The following is a 23,096-nucleotide window of genomic DNA, read 5'->3' on the forward strand; positions in this document are numbered from 1 at the left end:
GGGGATATCCTTTACACTCAGCCAGCAACGTGTGAGTGTCCGGGTGCCCCACTTGCTCACTACCACTTCACATTCTGTTTTTATTTTAGCCCGTCTCCTGGCTTTTGTTGGCGTTCCCCGATAAACAGTGATGTTAAGCATCTTTCTTAGGCATTTAGCTGTTCATATTCAGGTACCGTCTTTAGAAGTGACTGTTCATTTCACTTGTTCATTTTTTAATTGGGTTGTTTACCTTTCTATTAGTGATGTTAGAAATCTGTGTATATCTTTGTCAGATATATATTCTTTGAGTAGAAATTTTAAATTTTGATGAGGTTTATCTACTTTTAAAAATGTTTAGTGTCTTTCATATCCTGTCAAAATCTTTACCTGCTCCAGTGTCCTGAATTTCTTTTTCCCAGAGGCTTTGTAGTTTTAACTGTTACCTTCAGGGAGATGATCTGTCTCTTACTGAGTATTACATTGTGTTCATTATTACTATAATTATACGTATACTATGATAGCTTTATAGTATGCATTGAAAGGACAGTTGTGCTCTTTTTTCCTGGTATCTTTTCATGCTGTATTGTATGGTCTACAACCTCTAGTACAGTCTAGTGCCAGCCCCGACCCTGCACTCCCCAGATTCTCACTCCTCCCATGTTGAGGGCTCGGCCCACCCCCTCTGCAAGTCCTTGGCCCCTGGGTGCTGGTGAGACCAGGCATGGACGCACGGGGCTGACACTGACCCGCTCTTCCAGCAAGAACTAGTTCATGTGGGCTGACCTTGTGAAGATGGCCCCTGGTCTATACAGAGGACTAATTCTTATCTTGTTACACAGCTGCACTAGAGTGGTCTTTATTACTGAAAGTAAAATAAAAATCTTGCCTTTTTGTAAGCAGTTGGTAAAAACTGTTAAAATCTACTGAAGTATTTATTTACATTGTTTTACTTTGTTCTTCACCCTCAAGCAGACAGCTCATAATTACTCTTCTTTGTGTTTATAGGTTAGCATGGCCTCACTGAAAGAGTTGGACCAAAGACTCTTTGAAAACTACATTGAATTGAAGGCAGACCCCATCGTTGGCTCCTTAGAACCTGGAATTTACGCAGGCTACTTCGACTGGAAGGACTGCCTGCCCCCGACAGGTGGGTGGTTTGAAGTTACTGAAGTCTCCAGATGCATCCAGAGGGGTAAATATGGATTTCCTTTTCTCAGTACAGGCTGAAGATGCTTTTCTGTTTATTCCCTTTTTTTTTTTCATGTTTACTGAGGGGTTGATTTAAATTTTTATTAGCTTACCCACTTTTTGGTAGCTTGGGGTTATTAGTACTTAAAATGGTTAAAGATATTCTTAAATTCCAGAGAATAATTAATTACACCTCATAATGTGTGATCATCTCAGTAACGTACACTTGCTTCCTATGGTATTTCTTTACTGCATACAAATAATAGACTGTGAGTGACAGTTTTATGCAATGACCTTGCAACCTTCATCAAAAAATTTACTTACGCCATTTGGTCACTTCTATGGAAGACCCAATTACTGATGCCAAAAAGGTGAAAGATACAAGGAAAACCTATGGGAGTAAGATTATTATAATAATTTAGCAAAGAACATTAAACTGGAGAAGGATGACTGACAGTTCCAGTATTATCGTTTTGACATCAAATGAAAGTCACTTAAATCACTTCATAATATATATTTTAGAACTATTGCTTGTTGAATGAAATAAACTTTTTGATTGATCAAATAGTTGTTTCTTTGTATGAAGTACTGTAGAATACATAAAGCCAAGCAACCTACTAACATCGTTATGTCGATGTAGCGTGATGTGGAAATGGTTCTGTTCATATTAGACATCGGTTCTTCGAGGCGAGTGTGGCTGTACCAGTGACCTGCTTGCAGGTTGTTACCTTCGTTCTTTCAACGAATTGTTGTGATCACCTGTCATTTCTGTTGTGTGATGCTTTTATTAGATGGTGATAACATTGTTTACTCTTTAATACCTTTGGTTTTTATTGCTATTTTTCATATTAGGGGTAACGATACAGTGATGCCAAAATTCTAAGCTAAGAGCCAGAATCATTAAATCAGTAATATTTTATGTGACTGCAGGTATTTAATTCCTGAAATCACCATCATTATAGACATACGAGCCTTCTGCTTACAGCTGACCGTAGTTGATCTTTTTCCTGTAATGCCGGGACTCGTGTGTACCCGTGTTTTTCTGTGTCCAGACTGGAGTACAGTTCACATCCCAAATATATCCTTTTACAGTTTAAGTCAGAGCCTGTCAGTAACTTGCTTAAAATTTTTGCGGCATCTTCCTGCTCACTCGCGGTAAAATCCACAGAGCAGGCAGCACTGAGTCCGGCACCCGCCCCCTGCGGCCCCTCCGGCCGCCTCCAGCACACTGGGCCTCTTGTGGCCCAGACTTCCCACATCCTCCCCCAGGTCCTTCCCTTTGCTTAGACGGTAATCCTCCCTCACGCGTACTTTTGTCCTCAGGCCTCTACTTAAATATCAGGACACCAGCCATCCACCCTGCAGAGGTGACACGGCCAGTGGAGAGTAGGCGTGGCATTTTAGATTAAACCTGTGGGAATTAACGTGTATTTTACGTGTAAGATAATTATCTACAAGGGAGAAGGCTGTACATGTGGTTCCAGCACCTGCCTTTATGTTGGTTGAGCTTCTTAAAGCCAAATCCGTGAGGTTGTGGGTAGTGGTCAGTTATCCAAGGTGGGTGATGAAATGCACCTTCTGTGTAAGCTGGGTTCCTGACTCCACGTGAACAGGCCTCTGGAACTTTTGATCTACCATCCTTTTCAAAACTCTTGGGCTAGATGACTGGGACTTTCAGTATCTTTGGACTTTAGGAAGGTAACAGTGCACATACCACATATTATGTTGTATCCCCGGTAGAGATCCCTGCAGAGAAATAGGTGAATATTAGATTAGGAGTGATAACAAGATCCTTATCAGTTCAGGTGAGACATGCCACCACAAAAGTTTATCACGAATTTGCAAATTCACAAACAGAGGCTCTTGCCTCCCGGGTTCTACGTCTCCCTTGTCTAGACTCCAGCATGGTGCGTGGCGCCTGCTCGTGAAGATTTGTTCAGTAACTGGGGTCCCCTTGCAGCTCCCACGGAGCCATGCCCGTGTCCTCGCTGCCCCCCCCCCCCCCCCCCCCCCCCCCCCCCCGCCTCACTCCCGGCGGGTCCGCGCCTGCTCTGCTCGGGGCCCCCTCCCACTCAAGTGCTTTCCCAGGAAGTTCCCCTTTGTGAGCAAGGTTGTTTTCGGGTCCTTTTAATCTCTCTTGTAACTCTTCAGTACATGAACGTGATAGATGTATTTCTGTATCTGTTTTTTATTTCCCTGTTTTGGAGAAATTTTTAAACAAAGATGTGAGGAGATTCCTTTCACATTCCCAGACTTCTCATCATTTAAGTTTTTTATAGAGCAGTGACTGAAAGGTTCAGAATTCCAAGGGTCAGATCGCAGAATGTTTTTCAATAAAATCTCTCCATTTTCTCCTCAAGGGAACAATACCCAGTAATCAGCTGTGCTCTGTGCTTGGCCCCTAGCCTCTGCAGACCAGCCTGGCTGTTGCTTCCCCTTGGGGGCCTCTCTCCTTCCCCCGAGACGTGTATGAATTACCTCACATGGGCCCTGCTGCACCAAGCTCTTGTGCAGTTAACCAATCCCCAGTTCACAGATGAAGGAGTCGTTATACAGCAGGCCCTGCACACGTGCACACACGTGTGCACACGCTTGCACATACGTAGGTACATATGCACACACATACACATCCTAAATGTTTTAACTCCTTGCAAACAGTTTCAGTCATTTGCGTGCCTATAACACCTGTGCCTCGCCTATGATTATCACTTAGTACTTACTGCCATCTTCTAAATTTCAACTATCCTAAGACACAAATTACTTATGACCTCCTGAGGGTCGGGGAGGGGTGGCTAGGACATCAGGCACTGAACCCTAAGCTCTGGTCCCCCTAACTGTACTCACAGCCCCGTCACACTCCTCTTTACAGCCCAGCTTCAGAAAGTCGGCTGGGTGGTTCCTCAGAGATTCCATGTGAGGCCCCATGTCCTCTCGTGTCCTCCCGACATCTCCGGCACCCCTGCGACTCCACCTCTGTGCCATGACTGGGTCCGTGGACATGCTCGCTCTTGTGCTCCGTGACCGGAGTGCTCCCGGGCTGCTCCCTCTCCCTGGGAGAGATGGCCCTCCTGCGGGCCCTGCGGTCCCACTGCTGGTGGCCGGCCCTCAGTCTCCTTCCTCTGCCTAGCCTTGCACCCTGGCATTCCCGGGACGCTGGCTTCCTCTGGGCTTGCTAGTCTTTCCTCGGACTCTGCCCTTCCCACGCCTCCTCCAGGGGCTTCCCTGCCCCCCCGCTCCCCGGCCTGCTCTTGAGTCCTGCACGTGGGCGGTCACTGTGCCCCCGGCTCCTGTGCTGCGAGCTGAGGGTGGGAGTTCACAGGTTACAGCCTCAGTGACGTGCAGGTCATGCCTCAGTTTATCTTCTGAGTACTTGCTCTGTGGTTCACAGTGATTTTTCTCAGTTGTTTTTCCGATAGGAAAGTAAATCGTGATGTTCTCGTTTCCATTAATCTTCTTGTTCACTTTTTAATAAATACAACACGGTGGGTGTTCGTATTTGTTTAACCGAAGTGAGCGTGTTAGCACTTGCTTCCTGTGGAAGCTTTGTGCATCCCTAGATCTTGAGCAATTGCATTTGAATTAAAACATGCATGTCAGGGATACCTGACACGTGAGCAGTTCCGTGCAGCATCGCTGTGCTCTTCAGGGACAGTTGAGGTGTGTCTGGCTCAATCCTTGTGAGGACGAGGGTGTGGGAAGGGCAGTGCCAGGCTCTTAGGGTCTTGGGTCCCACTGCCTCCAGGTGGGTGACTGACTCAGACTGTCCAGATCCTGCCTTGAAGGGACCTGGGGTCCTTTCTCTGCCACTTCCCATCTTCCCAGCCCTCGGCGTGAGAGATGATGGATACAAAATGATGTCATCATTATCGGGGCCACTTTTTATACAAAATTAAGCTTCTGCTGGCCTTGTGGCATTGAGGCCTGTGGCTGTCTTTCAGATAAACTTCCCGAGCAGACGCACACACCACTGCTTTGTCAGCCATTCATTTACCATTTCTCTGGTTCCAAAGCCTCTTAGAGATTGTTGGTTTTGGTTTCACTTTTATAAACTGTATTTAGTTCTGTTCTTGGTGTAGCTTTGACTTCGTGATCCCCAACTGAACTTCAGTCTCGCATAGTCATATAGTGATTTTTAGTTTCTTTAAAGATGACTGAAGTTTTGAGACCTCATGTAAGGTGAACAGCCAAAATAGTTTGACTTCAGTCTTCCAAAATAATTTCAATTAACAACTTTAGTATTATCTTTAGAATTTTTATCTCCAAAATTTCATCCGAAACTGAATTTTACAAATCACGTAGGTAACCGATTGTTGATTGCAGTAGTTAGCAATAAATTTAGTTTCTGATACTGTTTGTGGTGATTTTTTTTTTAAATTCAGTTGATTAATTTCACGATTCAAGAAGAGATATTCGTTAAAGCTTTTTATTTATTTATTTATTTTTTTAGCGGTACGCGGGCCTCTCACCGCTGTGGCCTCTCCCGTTGCGGAGCACAGGCTCCGGACGCGCAGGCTCAGCGGCCATGGCTCACGGGCCCAGCTGCTCCGCGGCATGTGGGATCTTCCCGGACCGGGGCACGAACCCATGTCCCCTGCATCGGCAGGCGGACTCCCAACCACTGCGCCATCAGGGAAGCCCCATAGCTATGCTTTTTTTTAACCTGACAGTTGGATATTTAAATTCTCACCTCTTTATTTGTATATGTGTCAGGAAAGATTATTCTGGTTAGTTCTGAGTCAATTAACTGACTGTGTCGTTATGCTTATCTGCAGTTATTAAGAGCTCTGAGTATTTGCATTTGATAGGTTTTAGCTAAATTGAGAATGGTCTTAGTCTTCATTTATGAATACACATGGAAGTTCATATCTTTAAAACATATTGAATAAGAAAAATAATCTTTCTTAAAATTTCCTCTTAAATATTGGTGTTCTGTCTAAAAGGCATTCAAGTTTACATATATTCCTAAAGATACTTAATAAATGAATTTAAAATTAACCATTTTTATAAAGGTAAAGTACTTAACTGATTTTTAACTCAAAAGGCCTTTTTATTAATTGTAGTCATTGACATTATCGGGAGGAGGGAAGACATTTATGTCATCGGTGATGTGAGTGAGTGGAGTGCCGGGTGTTGGCGTGGTCAGCCGACTACTCGTGTGGGATGCATGGAACCCGGAGCAGAACGATTTCCACATCAATCATATGTCAGATCCAGTATTTGGAATACTGAGACTACCCAAAGTCTGTAAGAAAATATTCCTCTCATGGACAGATAGAGAATTTGCTTTTCATTCACAAATTCAGCCAGTATTATCAAGTCTGTTAACATCCGAGGCGTTGTTCCTGCTTCCAAGGTTAGAAGGTGGTAGAGAAGCTGAGGGTGGTGCTGCGTGTGAGGTGAGATGGTGGCTCTGACCCGGGGGAGTTGGGATGCACCCGTGTCCCCCCTCAAGTCATGTGGCCTGCTCCCAGTGGCACCAAGGAGAGCAGGGCGGGACTCAGGAGGGACCAGCGCTGCTCCCCGCCCTGTGGGGGAGCCCTGGCACCAGCACCCCCAGGGCAGCTCCCGAGACCACGTCATAACCTTGGCGTCTGTACCTGTGGTGCGTGCTTCTGTGTTTGTTATGGGGTGGTTGGCGGTATGTGTGAGGGCAGGTGTTTTGGTGAAAAAGATGACACAGCATGAGGTGGCAAAAACACTAAAATAGATCCGTTGTTCTCTTGTGAGTTTTATATCCATTTATTTTTTTAAATTATATCATCTTGGAGCCCTTGAGGGTTTTTTTTTAATCCTTTAAAGTTAAAATCCAGTGCATTATTGGGGGAGGAGGGAATGTGAAAAATAGCTTCTGTGCTGTTCATTGACCGTCTAATCATCTCATTTTTTTTAAGTTATCATCGTTTCTGCAGTTACCTAAAGAAAATATATTTCCACTGCCATGCGAAGAGTATCTTGATTGGTTATTGTATGTTTTCTTCCCCCCAACACTTTTCTCCTGATACTCTTGTGATTTTAATTGGATCCTTGTATTTCAGTGAGCTAATTGCACTTACCTCTAACTAATCGCACTTAGTTAGCATGAAGAACTCTGAGGTAGTGGCCAGGCTGCCTGCCATTTATCTCATCAAATCAGCACCTCCATTTAAACATTCATCTCAATAGTTGTTAAACTGTAACCACGCATAGGGAAAATCTTTTTCTGAAAGTTCTCGGGGAGTTTACTAAATGCTGGAACAGGGCTGTTGCGATCCTGCTTTCTGGATCCTCCTGATAGATGAGTCATTGTGTCCAGTATCAGGGAGGAGGGGAAAGAAGGGACTCTGGCCCCATCGCTACCTCCGCCTGCACAGAGGGAAAGAAAGAAAAACACCGTCTGAATCTTGGGGCCTGGGGAATCCCGATGAATAACAGTCTTCTTCTCTGTCCAAATTTCGAACCGACTGAAGAATAAGACGCAAGAGTCAGTAGGTGAGAAGGCCGGTGCCGGAGGGTCAGAGTGAGAGCCCAGACCCCTCGCCCAGCCCCTCCGAGAAGCAGCCCTTCTGCCTGCTCGCCACCTCCCACAGGCAGGGGTAGCAAAGAAGCAGGGGACAAACCCCCATGCGCTGCTGACCCTGCCAGAGGTGGACGAACGCTGTCCCTCCCTCTGGGAAGCCCCACTCAAACCAGAAGGGCAGGGAGACGCCGTTCTCCTTTAAAGCACCAGACGTGAACTTCCAGCAAGAGGTGGCTGGCTCTGGGTGTGCGGACAAGAGATAGGAGCTGATTTCAGCAAACAAAAAACTTGTTTTGTCCCATTAATAAACAAGGAAGCAGAATTACTTCAGAATCTAAATATTAATTCCTATTGCAAATAAAATACCGCAGCCAGCAGTTCAAGGGTCAGTTACAGAGACGGTCTGTAGAAAAGGAGGGGACTCAAAGACGTCTTTCCCTCTGCAGCCCACAGCCTGCCTCTGGTTTCGGGGAGGGGGGGGGGGGCGCAGCCCTCAGGCCCTCGCTCCCTCCCATGCTCCCCTTCAGCCCCACCCCACTGTCTCCAGGCCCCCAGGCCACCTCCCCTCCATGCCTGCAGCCCTTGGTGGTACCCAGCACAGGGAGATCCTTCCCTGACAGACTTGGTCCATCAGTTGGTTGGTGAATGAGAAACACCTCGGCGGAAATTACTCAAGCAAGTAAAATACTAATTTACAGTTTAGTTTTTACCCTGGTAGGTATTTTCAACAGAATGTCGCATTGAATTGTCTCTTAATTCAGCTAATGTTAAAGAAGAGAGCTTTGGTTGAGTACATAAGAAAACGGTTACCAAAAATAACATGTGGACTACCCATTCAGAAATAATTAGAATATTATAAAATTTTATATCTATGTGTAAAATGAAAAAATCCTAACACCAAAGGTCTCTGAATGTCATTTCACCTTTCCAGAATTATTCTGAAGACTGAGGCTTGCAGAATTCTGAGGGCGCCTTTACGAGCATCACATTCTTGGTGCTGTTTGTTGGACACTCTAGAAATCTCTTCTCTTCTCGAATGTGGAACACAGGTGGTAACACCCAGTGACACGGCTGTCCTCTCGTGCCTGTCTTCCACAGGTTTCCTGCGCCCTGGTCATGGGGTACTTTGGCACACTATCGCATCTGCTTCTGATCGAAACAGATGCCAGTCGCGTGAACTCCACCTTTGAAGAGAGACATCCAAGTCAGTAGTCTTTCCCGGTACTGAACTTCTCAGAAGGAGTAGTTTTATCAATTCCTTGGACTGTTTTTCTTAATTTCATTTAAAACATACTGTCAGGTAGATATTAATAAACTTATATTTCATCTATTTATGAGAGAAAAGCAATGTTACATTTTTCAAAGGAGGATGGTCCTAGTCAGTCTTCTTTTTTTAAACACACTTTCATCATTTAACTTCACTTTTTTTCCCAGCCATTTTCTCCTTTTTTATAAGCAGTTTCATGCATCAGTGTCAGTGCTGTGAAACCGTTTATACAATGCTTCGGACATTTGCTTACAGTTTGTCTGCCAAGCATTTTTCAGTAAAGCTAAATGTTGGCTCTGATGGTATTCAGTGTGAAATGTATTCACCTTGAGAGGACCTGTGGCCCTACGTACGTTCTTCATTGCATGTTTTATCTGTTGAAGCATTTATTTTATTGTGTCTGAAACTGATAGCTGTTTGGCACCAGGGTAAACTAACGTGCTGTTTTGCAAAGGCCATTGTTTAAACTTATTTTGGACATTCCTAGGCATTTATCACAATAGAGCAGGGAAGCGCAGCTCCTGACCTCGTGGCAGCTTCAGCAGGGCCAGTCTTCTGCCCCCTCCTCCAGATGAAGGATCATTTCATCTACACACAGATCAGATAAGGACTGATTTCTTTAAAAACATAACCTCAGTACCATTATCAGATCTGGAAACAAATAATAATTCATTAATTTTAGCAAATATCCAGTCAGTGTCCAGAATTCTCAGAAGGGCTTTATTTTAGATCGTTTGCTCGGATCAGGATTCTGTCAAGGTCTATGTGTCGCTTTTACTTGCTGTGTCTCTTAAGTTTTTTTCTTTTTTCTTTCTCTAGGGCCCCCTCTTCAGCTTATTTGTTGACTAAATCAGGTGGTTCTTATAGATATTCTCACTTTCTGGATTGTTCTTATTGTTTCCTCATGGTGTCATTTCACATGTTCCTCTGTCCCTTGTGTTTCCTATGAACTTGTGGTTAATAAAGAAGCTTTATCAGTTTCAGGTTCAATTTTGTTTTAATTTGTTTTCTGCCACCAGCAGGTCCATCACGTTTGATTGTCTCCATGTTTGTGATACTAAGATTGAAAACCGGATTCAAGTGTTACCAGCTTGCTCCACCCTTTAAAATTTTGTCATAAACTTGTCATCTAATGGTTTTAGCGCCATGGGTAATTGTTGCCGTGATCTGTTGTTTCCTTAGAGATGGCAAACTAATGATTGGTAGCTGGAGCACAAAATTAAAAAGTAAAAAATTTCATCAACTATTTAGTTACTCTGAAGTACAGTTCATGTAGGAGAGGCAGGATAAATGTTTGATTTTTCTCTTTATTTAGAGTTTTCAGAGTAAGTTGGTTCCCTTGTGTTTTTTTTTTATTAAAGGTGATGAACAAGGAGTTTTTTTAATTATCTTCATTAATTCATACCTTGAGCATATTTCATGAGTTTCAGCTCATTGTCATAGTCACTGTTTTTTAATAATCAAGCTGTTCCCTCTCTGGCTGGGAATGCCCCCCACCATGGGCCCCGGGTCTTCCCTGCTTTCTGTGGTCCAGTTGTCCCACCCAGTGTGTGCCTTCTCCTCCCAGACGTGGAACCAGCCATTGGATGGGAATGAAATGATATGAAATACAGAAAAACTTCCTCTCTCTCAACTTTCTTCTGCTCTTTCCACACTATGTCTCTGTCCTTCCTAGGGGCCCCCTGGCTTTTTTGTCATCCCTCTCACTCTCGTTAAGTCGCACCCAAAAGTCCGTTGCTTGTCCATGATTAGACACGCACCACGTTGCCTGGCGGCCCCGTGTCCTGGCGGCCCCGTGTCCTGGCGGCCCCGTGTCCTGGCGGCCCCGTGTCCTGGCGGCCCCGTGTCCTGGCGGCCCTGTGTCCCAGTGGTGCCGCCGCTTCCCTTCAGGTCACGCCAGCTGGCCTGTTACTTAACATCCCATTCCTGCCCATCGGCTCGTGGCGGGCTGTGTCCCCTCTGGCTAGTGAGGCCTTAGGAAGGCTGCGTGGATGTTCTGTAATTACGAGTATATGTCCTATGGACAGTGTTAGGGATTTTTTTCCCTCACTTCACCTGATTTTGTCTAATTATGACCTAAGAGTCTTCTTCTAAAACTCGTTTACACACTTCACAACTGTGTGTGCTGTGGGAAACAGCAAAGTAATGGACACTCATATGTATCCTACCATTTTGGCATTGCTTTCTTCATCCCAGCTGTTTTTTTCCCTGTGACCTTGGCTACCTTTGAGGTTAATGCTCACTCTGAACTTACAAGTGTTTGTCTTCAGACAGTTCTGTGTGAGGAGTTTCAAAGGGCGCTGGAGGCTCTGCCTTTGTTCTGGTCTCCAACTCGGGGCACGACCTGAGAGCCAGTGGAGGCCCGGTGCCCTGGCACAGTGAGCTGACAGCTGTGCCGGCCCCTCCGTTTGGCCACAGCCCAGCCAGCAAGCACACGGGCCCCACGCTGGGGACACTGACAGCTCGACCGACAGGGCATGGGGCCGTCATTTTCGTGAGTTTAGCCTAGATGTCGTAGCTTCGTTAGTCTCCACCCTGATTCCTCCTCAGAACCAAAGCCATGGCTCATATTCCCCTAGTTCTAGTAAAGAAGATGGCTGCAGAACACTGATTAACTTGAATGCCTCTGCTCTCGGCATTAGCTGCGGGTTTTAGTGGCGTACTGTAGTAGTCTCAGTGTTTGGATAGATGGGGTGCATTGGTAGCATAGTGAACAGACAACTTCAAATTGTTGCTTTAACCTGAAAATGGTGGCAAGTGTTCACTTTCCCAGTTACTTAAAACATTATTTATCACAAGAGAAAGCTGAGGTTCATATGATTCCAGATGTTGTATTTCGACTTCTTAACAAAAAAGTGCTTTGATATATTAGTCAGTGGTTAACAGAATCTAAGGGATTCCTCCACCAGACAGACCCTCACGGCCTGGCCCAGGCCCTGTGTGCCGGGGAGCGTCACGGCCTGACCGTACCGCGCACCCAGAACCTGCCAGGCTTGCTCTTGTCCAAGAGAGGAGGATGCACACCTTTGGGCTCCGTGAGAAAACTAAACCATAGAGCAGCCTCGGGACGCTTCACTTCCCCTAGCCTGTCCAGCTGGGGCTAGAAATGACGTCCCTGTCTGTGTCTCTCCCAACACCAGGCAAAAACGTCCGTAACCATCTTCCCTTGATAACAAGCAGCAAAGGCCAACCACCGCTAACCACTTGGAGTGCAGCTTAACAACAGCCACTTTGATGGCTGTTATCCTGCTCATTCCGGTGCGAAACTTGTGAGTGTGTGTTTTTAAAACAATAATGTCTCAAATGTTTCCTGGGAGTCCACAGTAGAAAGGAGACCCACAGGCCTGGAGGGGCTCAGAGACCTGCTTCCCTCCCCTGAAGCCGAGGACGCTTGGTTGACAAAACTGGGACTTGTCTCTCTGTCTCGTTTATCAGTGAGGGGATTAATCGGGCAAACCCCCCATCTCTCCACCGTGTAAACAGGCCAGTGGTGGGACGGTTTGAGGCTAGGTGTTAGGTGACGGGAGCAAGACATCAGCAAAGCAGTTCCTGTCCCTAGGAGCGAATGAAAGGTGATGCGAATAAAATCTTCACGTTGTGCAGGAAGTTTACTTGGGATGTGAGTTTTCTTTTGGATCAGTTTACTTCAATTTTCTGTTAATATCTCATACTAATAATCAAACTGTTTGAGTGACAACCAAGGTAGATTCGTGAACATGACATATTTGAAAACGCGTTTTTCATTTTTGCAGTTGCTGTCATTTCTGACTGCAGATGGTGTGACGGCCTCTGATTACGGTAGTAAGGACTTCAGGATGACACGTGGAACGCGTGTCGGTCTGAGCAGGTCTGTGTACTGAAGGAGTGTGATGATAGGCCTTAGGAAATCACAAAGACACCTTCAGAGGCTTCAGATGTGACGGAAGTCAAAGGAGTGAACACGCCTGCGCTGCACGCTCGGGTTGTATTAATGAAGGAGAAATTGGTGTATATTCTTGGACTTTTCTCTCTTTTTTTCCTTTGTGCTGTGGCTTTTTCATCTTATGCTAAGGAAAATAGGCGTGGAAACCCTTTCTTTAAACTAGAGCACGTGCTGCTTTGGGATACGTGGGCCACCGTCCAGCAAGACGGCACGTAAACTGCTGTGGACGGCGGGGTGTGTGGTGGCGCTCAGGGCCCTGCTCTCCTCTCCGCACCAGAAGACTGGCGGAGCCGCGGGGGCAACCAAGCCCCTTGGCAGGGACCCAGCCCCACCCCAGGGCGCTGTGGTGGGTGTTTCTGCAGACAGCAGCCTCCACTGCAGCTCTGCCTGAGGTAGCCGAAGGCTGGAAGCGGCTCCAGAGCCCGCCCGCCCGCCAGCCAGTGGGGTGGGTGCATGAGCGTGATGTCCTCGTCCAGTCAAGGTCTGTGTGGCAGGGAGACCCTCCCACACAAAACCAGGCCGTAACCTTGAGGGGAGCCACAAACTGTGCTCCTCCTGTGGAAGTTCATCCCTCTGCCTGTGTGAAAGCCAGCACCTTGCCCAGGGGAGGTGGAGGTCAGGTAGTGGCGAGCTGCCGGGTATGGGCGCGACAGGGGCGGGGCGCAGGAGGGCCTGCTGCATCTCCCTCGGGATGCTGGTTACCTGTGTGTGCGGGGCACGCACAGCATCACGTCGTACACAGGAGTTACATGCTTCCCCACGTGTGAGTTCTACTCACTTTGAGAAGAGGAGAAAACCCCTGTTGGCAGACTTAAAAACCTCGACGGCAGGACGTCGTGATTAGCAAGTATGGCCACTTGACACCTCTTCCAAACTCACATCTTTGTGCGGCGCTTTGTACTTTCTCAGCTCTGAAAGCCAGCTCAGACTCAGACCTTTAACTCGTTGATTTCAATTCAGAAATGCTTTTTGTGTGGTTAAATGTAAAGCTTAAAAAAATTGACTGATGCACTGTTCATCAGAGTCCCCTTTTCCTCACCAGGAGGGGTGGTCCTGCACTGCCCGCGGAGGACAGGCATGCCCTGTGGAGGCCGGGGCCCGAGGGCCGCGTGGTTTCTGCTCTCTCTGCCCTGTGCTGAGGGGGGCCTCTGAGAGCTGAGACGCCTGAGTGACCCACCTCCCCACAACCCCATTGGCCTAAGACAGTATTTTCCCTATTGGGCAGATTTTTTAAACTTGGAGAGTAAGAAAAGTCTGTGGCTTGTTCAGAGCAGTACAGCTGTGTCTTCAGCCCAGTTCTGTCTCCAGAGTCTAACTTTGTCTTCTGACTGGAGAGGTGCGGGGGGTGAGGAAATGGGTCAGACCAGAGGGGCAACAGTACCGTGTAACTTTGTATGTCCTACCGTTTGTAAATAGATTAGAAAGCGCTTTCCGCCTTCCTCTGTCTGAGGTGCGTCTTCCTGTCTCCCGAGCACGGCCCACCCACCCCAGCCTCCCAGGCTCCCCGGCTGCAGAGACCGGCAGAGGCTGGCAGGAGGCCGGGGCATGTCCGGCCTGCCTTTCCCTGGACCAGCAGTGGCTGATTCGGGATCATCTCAAAGCATGGCAGACTCGTGAGATTTATAGTCGTGAATGATAAAGATACTGGGAAGAATAAAGGGTTGCATTCATTTTAGGATAAGGAATCTGCACAAACCTGTTACCGGGCCTTAAGCAACGAATTCAGTAGAGTGGTAACAGCAGCTTTGGCAGTGAAGATGGAAGAGCAGCTAAGTAATTGTCAGTAAAATTTTCAAGAGAAAAAATTATGTGGATCTGAGATGTTGGAGTGAAGATTTTGCTCTGGGGTCAGAGAAGCAACATCCTGTCAACGAAGGGAGCCCCCTGTGGCTTTGCAGGCATCCCTGTGGGAGTCTGGGAGCCGGGCTCGCCCAGGGGTGGAAGCTGACGTCTCCTGACGTCTCCGGCCTCCCGGAGCAGGTGCAGACCAGGCCTGTGGGTCCCTCCCTCACAATTAGGCTTCTCCAAATGCTGACTTAAAAGACCCATTATTGTGTAAATGAAGACTAAAATCCAAGTTAACTCTTGGCTTTCATGTTTTTTTCTGCCTTCCACTTTATTCCAACTCCACTGTTTTTGACTCCAAGGTCTTTTCTTTGGTTCAATGGCAGAAACTTACCCTAATTGGATTTCACTTCTCACACTGTGGGTGGAGCCCTGTACTGAGACCAGGACTCGGTGCTCTGCTCCACCTTGATGGCTCCAGCGTCAGAGGCGGGGCCGCTCGGGCCGAGCCGCCTGCAGTGGCCACGCGCGTGTCCATCCACGGCCACGGGCTAAGTAGTGGGGCCGCAGTCCTGAACCAAGCTGTCGGGCTCCAGAGCCACGTTCTTCGGCCTGGCTTCTCTCATAAGCATTTATTAAGTTTGATTCCACTGAAGTCATTCTTGGGGGGAAAAAAAATACTCCTAGAGATTTTGAAATTTGAAGCTATCAGTACCACAGACCTTTATGAAGTATTATATACAACTGTAACACCTCACAGTGTGAAACACATTTGCATACGTAGAATGAGTTCTACTTTCTTGTCACTTTCACTTTTCTAACTGAAGTTGCCTTCTAATGAAAACAATTTTTCTCTGCCAAAAGAAGAAATTGAAACAAAGGAATTTGATTTATGTTAAATCAAATTTTTATACCTTTAAGTCTAAAATTCAGTGTATCAGTGTTGAAACTGATATTTCATGCTAAATATATAAAGTGTTCTGTAATATTTTAGGTTAGTATAATTCATAGACTACATAATTCATGTAGTTTTACACATCAGACTTTAACTTTGAAGTGGGAGAGGTTGTGATTCCCTTACCCATATTGGACTCTTCAAAGCTCCTTGTCTCTGAAATTTATGAAGGCTAAACTCTTACGAATATAAATCCTTTTTTACAAATGGAAAAAATAAGCTATGAAATAATTTTACTGTTATTTTCACTGCTGGTGATATTTTGTTTTGTCTTCATAGGGAAAAGTTTTCTTATTCATATTTAAAAGGTAGGAGATAATTAAAGCAAAAAAAAAAGGATTCTGAGAAAGGAAACAGAAAACTGTACAGGCCATGTCATTCGTTCATATACTACACGTGAAGGGTGTCCTTTCCACCCCAGGTATTCATTTAAAAATCCTCTACATTTCAGAAGACATTTATCAATTTAGAAAAGGTCATTAGAAAGCGCGAACTAAAACATAAAGACTTGGACCTAAAATTAGCCCGTTCTCTGTTCCAACAAAAGCTGATTTTGTTGCAGAATGTTCAGGCCTTTTTAATCTGTCCAACAGTATTGATACCGTTCTGGTTGCCTTTTTTTTAATAGGCAGTAATCTCAATAATGTATTTTCACACTGTAATTGAATAGATAATTTACTTGAAAAAAAAATACCCCAAAGTTCTTTCATGTAGTGTTTCAGTTTGACCAAAAAAATAGTACACTGTGGGATATTTATAGTATTTTTCAATCTATTTTTATCTGTAGACTAGGACTGGTAGCTGATTTAGGGCATAAGGGTTAAAAACAGGAAATGTGGTTTATAAAGTAGGTAGTATCTCCAGAGTTTCCAGAGTTAGATTGCTTTTATTACTGACACGATGTGTTTCAAAACAACATGAGGCAGGGCACCTAGAGACCAGTCTGTGTTTGGAGGATGTGACAGGAAATGCTTCAGAGGAAAGCTTGTGTTCCTGGTACAGGTCAGGGGGGTACCGGTGTTTTCTGTACATGCACTGTCTCTCTGTCCAGCTCTTTCTCAGATACTCTTTATACAGTCAGATTGAGTATAAGTCTTGTGCAACACAGTAAATTTCCTTTGACCTTTGCATTTCGCTTGAATTTTTCTTCTAGTGTTTTAATGGAAAGTTTTGTCATCATCAGAGTTGAGGAGCATGTATTATGGTTATTATTAATTATAGTAATTAGAGAATCCAAGTTAAGAAAGTAAAAAGGCATGAAGATGCAGGAGTTTAATCTTGAATAGCCTTTTCAATGACAGGTTGACAGAACCAGTCAAAACCCAAAACCTTTGACTCAGCAGTTCCACTTCTACAAGGTGTCTTAAGTCAGTTATTCTACGAGAATACAAGGTCTGATATGGTTGTGTCGTTATTTATGACGGTCAATACTGAAAGGCAACAGGACTGTCGAGTAGTAGGAGAGTAAGTTATGAATAAATAAAGTGAAAAATAAAACAAATAAATCAGATAAATAAGAAGATAAATACCTTATGGCAGATCTGTGCTGTAGAATACCAGGCAGCCATTGAAAACTGTAAGGTCAGTGTGTGCACACTGGCATGGAAGAGTGTGTGTGGTACATCATGGAAGGAAGCAAGTAAGTTTCAAGAAAAGAATGTGTACGGTAATCTCATTTTTTAGGGAAAAAATTTATATTCGTTGGAAAACATCTGGAAGAATACACACCAAACTAGGGAGAAGGATAAAGGGAAAGCTTATTGGACTTGTATTTGTTATTAGGAAACTTACGCTTCTGTATCTTAATTCCTTACAATGAGCAATTAATTTTTTCAAATTAAATTAAGAATGTAGGCTTGATAATTCAAAATTGTTCACTGTTCCGTTCTTTTAATGTGGCCATTCTCTAGAGAGGTCTGCCTAGTGGTTTGCCAAACTTATAAGAAGACTCAAATCTGCCTGTGTAACACTTTTTAATTGAATGAGCATTTTCCCATACTTCAAGGAAAACCTGAAGTTTCAGTGAATTAACTGGTTTTCCAGCCAGGGTTTAAATCCACGTCATTCCGTGCCCCCGTGTGCATCACCTGTTACAGGCTGTAGCTGGGACTGGCACATAGGAGCGCTGCTTCCTTTCCACCTGTAGGGGAGCATTTCTCCACAAACAGTGCTGAGGGTTCTCATCAGACAGAAGCCCTCTGTTCTATTGCTGCCAAATAGTTTTGTTTCAGGCACTTGCTTTCTTGGGGGCTATTTCAGAGATGAAGTGAGGCTCTCTCCTGTGGAAGGTGGCCATGTTTTCCAATCTGGGTGTGTCCCCAGTGGTGTGTAAGCCCTGTGAGGGGGGGGGGGGCCTTTGTGTTTTGTGGGTTTGTTCTTGAGGTCACTCCGTGTCCCCAGCACATGGAATAGAGTCTGGCATGTAATATTAATAGGCACTCAATAAAAATTTTACTAGTTATTCCAAAATTAAGTGTCCTCCCTATTTGATTAAAACAAGTAACTGACAAATAGAGTTTTATGAAAAACAAGACCATTGCTGCCAAAGATGTTCTGAGGTCCAGGCCCCCTTACGAGAAGCCCACCCTGCGAGGGGCCCAGAGGCTCTTGCCCAGAAGGTCTGGGCTCTGCCTTCTCTGTGGAGAATTCCCACCTGGGCCACTGGCTGAACTGCTCAGTGACGGCCTGGACTGATGCTACGTGGTTAGGGGCACTTTTTGGTCAAATATCATGACACATTCTAATTTCACGTTCACAGCGTCAAGGAGATAATATTGTAAATACTTAGAAGCTGCTCTCATTCTGTGTCTAAATAACATGGGAAGCTGTGCGGGAGGAACCTTTCTACAAACACTTAACTACTGCATCACAGTAAAGTAGCTCTTGTCCGTTTGCTTTATTCTTCCTGTGCACATGCTCACGTTGCCAGCTAGTCCCGTCAAGTCAGCATTTATGACCCGCTGCTGTTGAAGCCAAAGCTGAAGCCAGCACATTTGCCGAGTGTTCATACGTTCTAATAAGCCAAGCGTCTTCCTAGGTATCTGGCACAGTGAGCGTTTAGTAAGTGTTGAGTGTTGTATTATTTGGAGCAAGCTTTTTGCTTTAGGATGCAGCTAGAAAAATCGTATTTTAAAAACAAATGTATTTAGCCTCAGCAATATTCTGTCCTGCTATACCTTCTTTTTTTTTTTTTCTTTTTTTCTTTTTTTTTTTTTTTTGCGGTACGCGGGCTTCTCACTGTTGTGGCCTCTCCCGTTGCGGAGCACAAGCTCTGGACGCGCAGGCTCAGCGGCCATGGCTCACAGGCCCAGCCACTCCGCGGCAACGTGGGATCTTCCCAGATCGGGGCACGAACCTGTGTCCCCTGCATCGGCAGGCTGACTCTCAACCACTGCGCCACCAGGGAAGCCCTACCTTCTTTATTTAAGTTGTATTTTTCAAATGGATCCTGAAAAATTGTTTCAGAAAGACTGTCTTTGTTTTCTTCAAGGCGAGACCAGATGCATTGTCCAGATTCTGCACCGTGTGTTTCAGAAAGAGAAATCAGTGTATATTTTCTAGTGGTCATGGCTTCTAGCTGACTTTTTGTTTATGTCTTAAGAAATGGTACCTGAAATAGGCAGGCTTCTCTGGAGTCCTGACCCCAGGGTGCGTGCGTGCTCTTCAGTGGGGAGGGAGGGTCTCGCCTGTTCGGCTCACGGGGGTGCACCCCACTGGCCGTGCCCAGCAGATGTTTGAAGGAGAAGGGAATAAACACACATCACATTTTCATCACAGATTTGTTAGCAAAGCAGATGTTGTCATTTCTACCTTGTGCAAAGTAGGCAGTTGTCTAGAGGGTGAACTGACTTTATCTTACGGCCGCATCATTTGTATGTAGGTGAGCCAGAGCTTAGACCCTGAGTCTTCTGACTTTACACTGAGTGTCCCTTCTGTCACCTTGATGAACTTGAAAGTCGTCATTAACCATTAATGTTCATAATAGTAAAAGCATACAGATAAATGCAGTGGAGAGAGAGCATGTATCACTGAAGTTCACTAAGGATGGTCCCTTCGTCAGTGTCGTGGAGCCTTTGAAAACTGTAACCAAAATCCTCTCCTGATCCCACTCCGGGCGTCTGACCACAGCCTCTGCGGACGCATCCCCAGCTTCCCCGGCTGCCCCCTGAGGCCTCAGCCATGCGGATGACAAAACGTGCCTGCAGCTCTTCTTGGAGCTTCCCCCAGGCCGGGGGTGCCCTCTGGTGCCTCCACTGTGCCAGGCCTCTTGTGCTGCAGGTTTGAAAGAGTCTACATCCTCCTACAGTTGGATTTGGAGCAACATTTCAAATCAGGAAACTCAACAGGCAGTTAAACGCAAGGAGCAAATCTGCATTCAGGCTTTAGAAACACACCCGAAAGTGTCAGTGTGGTCCCTGCGAGGTTCAGAGCAGGGCCTGGGAAGCAGGGCCACGAGCAGGGTGACTTGGCCTTGTGTCTCTCCTTAGAGGGAGGAATTGAGATTCCAACCTCAGAAGACCTCGGTGGTCTCATCTGTTGCACGCTTGTGACCTTCAGACCTCAGTCCCTGGACACGAGGCGTCTAGGCCCCAGCCCAGTGCCCCTGATGGCCTCCACCTCCCCACCCCCACACACCACCCCTCACCTTTCAGGAACGTCACAGAACAGGGACAGCAAGGAAATGGTTCACAGGTTAGCGTCTGTCGGAGAACAGCGATCGTTTCTACAGCACACAACCCTTCCATGTGGGCACCTGGCATTACTTCTCCCTGCCCCTTGGACACAAATACGAGCACCCAGCACCTTGGGGTGAAACTCGGGAAGTAGCACTTTGGGGATTTACGCACATTCTGCCTGGAGGACCCAGTGCCCAAGCACCTCCGACGTGTGCCCGGCGTGTAGTCGAACCAGCAGATTCACGCTGGGCGAATGAATCCATTCCCTTAGCGCTAACCAGTTTCAGCACAACGATTAGCTGTTTGGAGGGAGGCTGTCAATGATTGATCTTTGTGTTTTTAAGTTTTTATTGTTACCACACCAGCACGTGTGTTGCTCCGGAGTTTGTGATCATGTCTCGCGAGCTCCCTGGGGCCGCCTGCTCTTTCAGACCTGCCGCTGCCCCCTGCCCCCTCCTCATGGGACTGTGGGCCCCCTGCCCCCCCTCCTGATGTGACGTGTGATGGTTCAGGAGCAGCTGTATGTCCTCTCATCCCAGGACCACAGCTTTTCCCTTCTCTGTTTCCAACATTACCCCCCCTTTTTTTTTTCCTAATTATTTAGTTGCACCGGGTCTTAGTTGCGGCAGGCGGGCTCCTTAGTTGTGGCTTGCAGGTTCCTTAGTTGTGGCATGCATGTGGGATCTAGTTCCCTGACCAGGGATCGAACGTGGGACCCCTGCATTGGGAGCACAGAGTCTTAACCACTGCACCACCAGGGAAGTCCCTCCAGTGTTACTCCTTGAAAGAGTTGTTTGGGAGGAGGGTAATTATTTCGTTCTTTCTATTCATCAAAGGAAAGTCTCCAGGAAAGATAAAGAGTTCTTACTTGTGCAAGGCTGAGGCGCTATGCTCCTCCCAGCGTGTTACCCTATAGCCACATAAAACGGGAAGCTCGATTGCTTTTTCAAATTTTCTATCAACGCAAACATGGTTGGTCCTGACTCTTAGAAGCACCTGCACTCTTATTCTTACCTCCACAGCTGTGTGTTTGGAGTTGGATTAGTGAGTTAGATTTACCTCTTCCTGGGGGGGCTTAATGGCTGCGCCTAGACCTGTGCTCTTGCCAGGAGCCGCCTTCTCTGGGGCAGCGTGGGCATCGGGCCCAGGGCGAGCGGTCGCCCACACGTGACCTCAGCTTGCTTCGTCCTAAGTCCGATTTTCTGCTTCTCAAGCAGCTCTCTGCCCCACTCGTCTCTGTTCCCTTGAAGAACCTGAGGAGCTCACAGCTGCCCTCATGTTCCAGGCACGTGGCTGGGCCCAACTCCTGGTGCTGGTCCCAGCAGCACTGACAGGACCCCGGTTTCATGGAGACAGAGGCCATGGGAGCCCCTCCTCTGGCTTAGACCCTCACTGGCCCAGTGTCGGGCCGAACTTCTAGTAACTGCATTTTCTCTCTGTACGTGCGTGAGCCCGCCCTCCACACTGTTGCAGTTTAAAGACTCGAGACCTGAGTTCAGTGGTCACGGAGTTGACCCGAGCACAGCGGCTGAGGCCTATGGGCCCCGTGCTTGTGGCCTGCCTCGTGCCCAGCCTGGGTCCCTGGGGGACAGCCCTCCTCTTGCGGGCAGAAAGCTTTCCTGGTCGTCAGCACAAGTCACGTGTTCCGCCTTCGCTGATATGAAGACTTGTTACTCTGCAGCTGTCCTTTCTCTCAGGAAGAATCGACCTGTTTCTGGATTGTATTTCATTATTCTTCAACCAGTTTTCTCAGTTACTCCGTCAGCAAAATAGAAATAAAAACGCCTGCACCTCCATATCCCCAAGAAATATTTATGAGGTTGGCTCCTCAGAAGAAAAGCCGTGTGCCTCCTTACACACCAGCGTACATGGCAGAACCAGAAGCTGGCTGTGTATTGAGAGTCTGCAAATGCCGCGTCAACAAGGTGATTGCAGTTCAACTTCCCTGAATAATCAGTAGCTTGGACGACGTGAAGGGAGAAGATCCTCCTCAACGTCGTCATGATTTTGCGATACAGTAGAATTTTCTGTTTTGTAGAGAAGGAATTGTCAGTTTGTGCAATTAATTCTAGAAGGAATCCTGAGATACTAATTCCACTCCAAGTGAAAGCCATTGTTTTGGAGTTACAATAAAGCAGCATTTTGTTTTTATATTTTTTTTCTTGCAAAATAGCGAAGGAGCTCTTAAGGAGCCCTGTGAACGCCAGGACCCCCTCACTGCAGCCCCACATGGGTGCGTTCTCACACTCTTGTCGATAGAAGGCGAAGCTGGGTCCCTGTCTTCCTGCCACAGGTCACTGCTTGTAGAGAGGAGGCTGGACTGAACCCATGCCCGCTGCCTGCAGACTGCGCTCTGCCCTCTCGTGTGCGCCTGCCCTGGAGGGCAGCCGTGCCATCCTGAAGTTGTGGGTTTGTCCAGTCTCTAACTTGCTTTACAGAATCAGGTTGGAGTGTGTCTTTTTCAGAAGTTTCACCCAGAACTAAATTTTTTAAGATCAAAATAGTCATTCTGCATAATAATTCGACTTTTATTTGGAAGTAAGATGCTATAGTAGATGTTTAGCATATGTTTCATAAACTTTGGTAAATATCCTCCTTCTGTCCTCTGGGTTTTGTCTGGCGGGTGTGTGTGTGTGCGTGTGTGCGTGTGTGTGTGTGTGTGTGTACATATGAAGAATATGTGTATGAAGAAACTGAAGGGCAATTTTAAATTTCACTTTTGACAGACTGATCAGCAATTACAGAGAACAGAACAATGACAGAAATGGAAAAACAATGAACGAAAACTCCTAATTAATTTAACCTTTTTTTTAAAATAACTTGAC

At 46.3% G+C, this 23,096-nt stretch overlaps 1 protein-coding gene across 1 annotated transcript in view; it reads left to right on the top strand.

Annotated features, from left to right (window-relative positions):
• Positions 1-23,096, top strand: part of EXOC2 (exocyst complex component 2) — a 157,506-nt gene that overhangs the window by 121,405 nt on the left and 13,005 nt on the right. Inside the window, 1 exon segment of the mRNA XM_032647434.1 lies at positions 988-1,129. Within this exon segment, the coding sequence (XP_032503325.1) occupies positions 988-1,129 (142 nt within the window).

The sequence above is a fragment of the Phocoena sinus genome, chromosome 11, assembly GCF_008692025.1.
Source record: "Phocoena sinus isolate mPhoSin1 chromosome 11, mPhoSin1.pri, whole genome shotgun sequence".
Lineage (NCBI taxonomy): Eukaryota > Metazoa > Chordata > Mammalia > Artiodactyla > Phocoenidae > Phocoena > Phocoena sinus.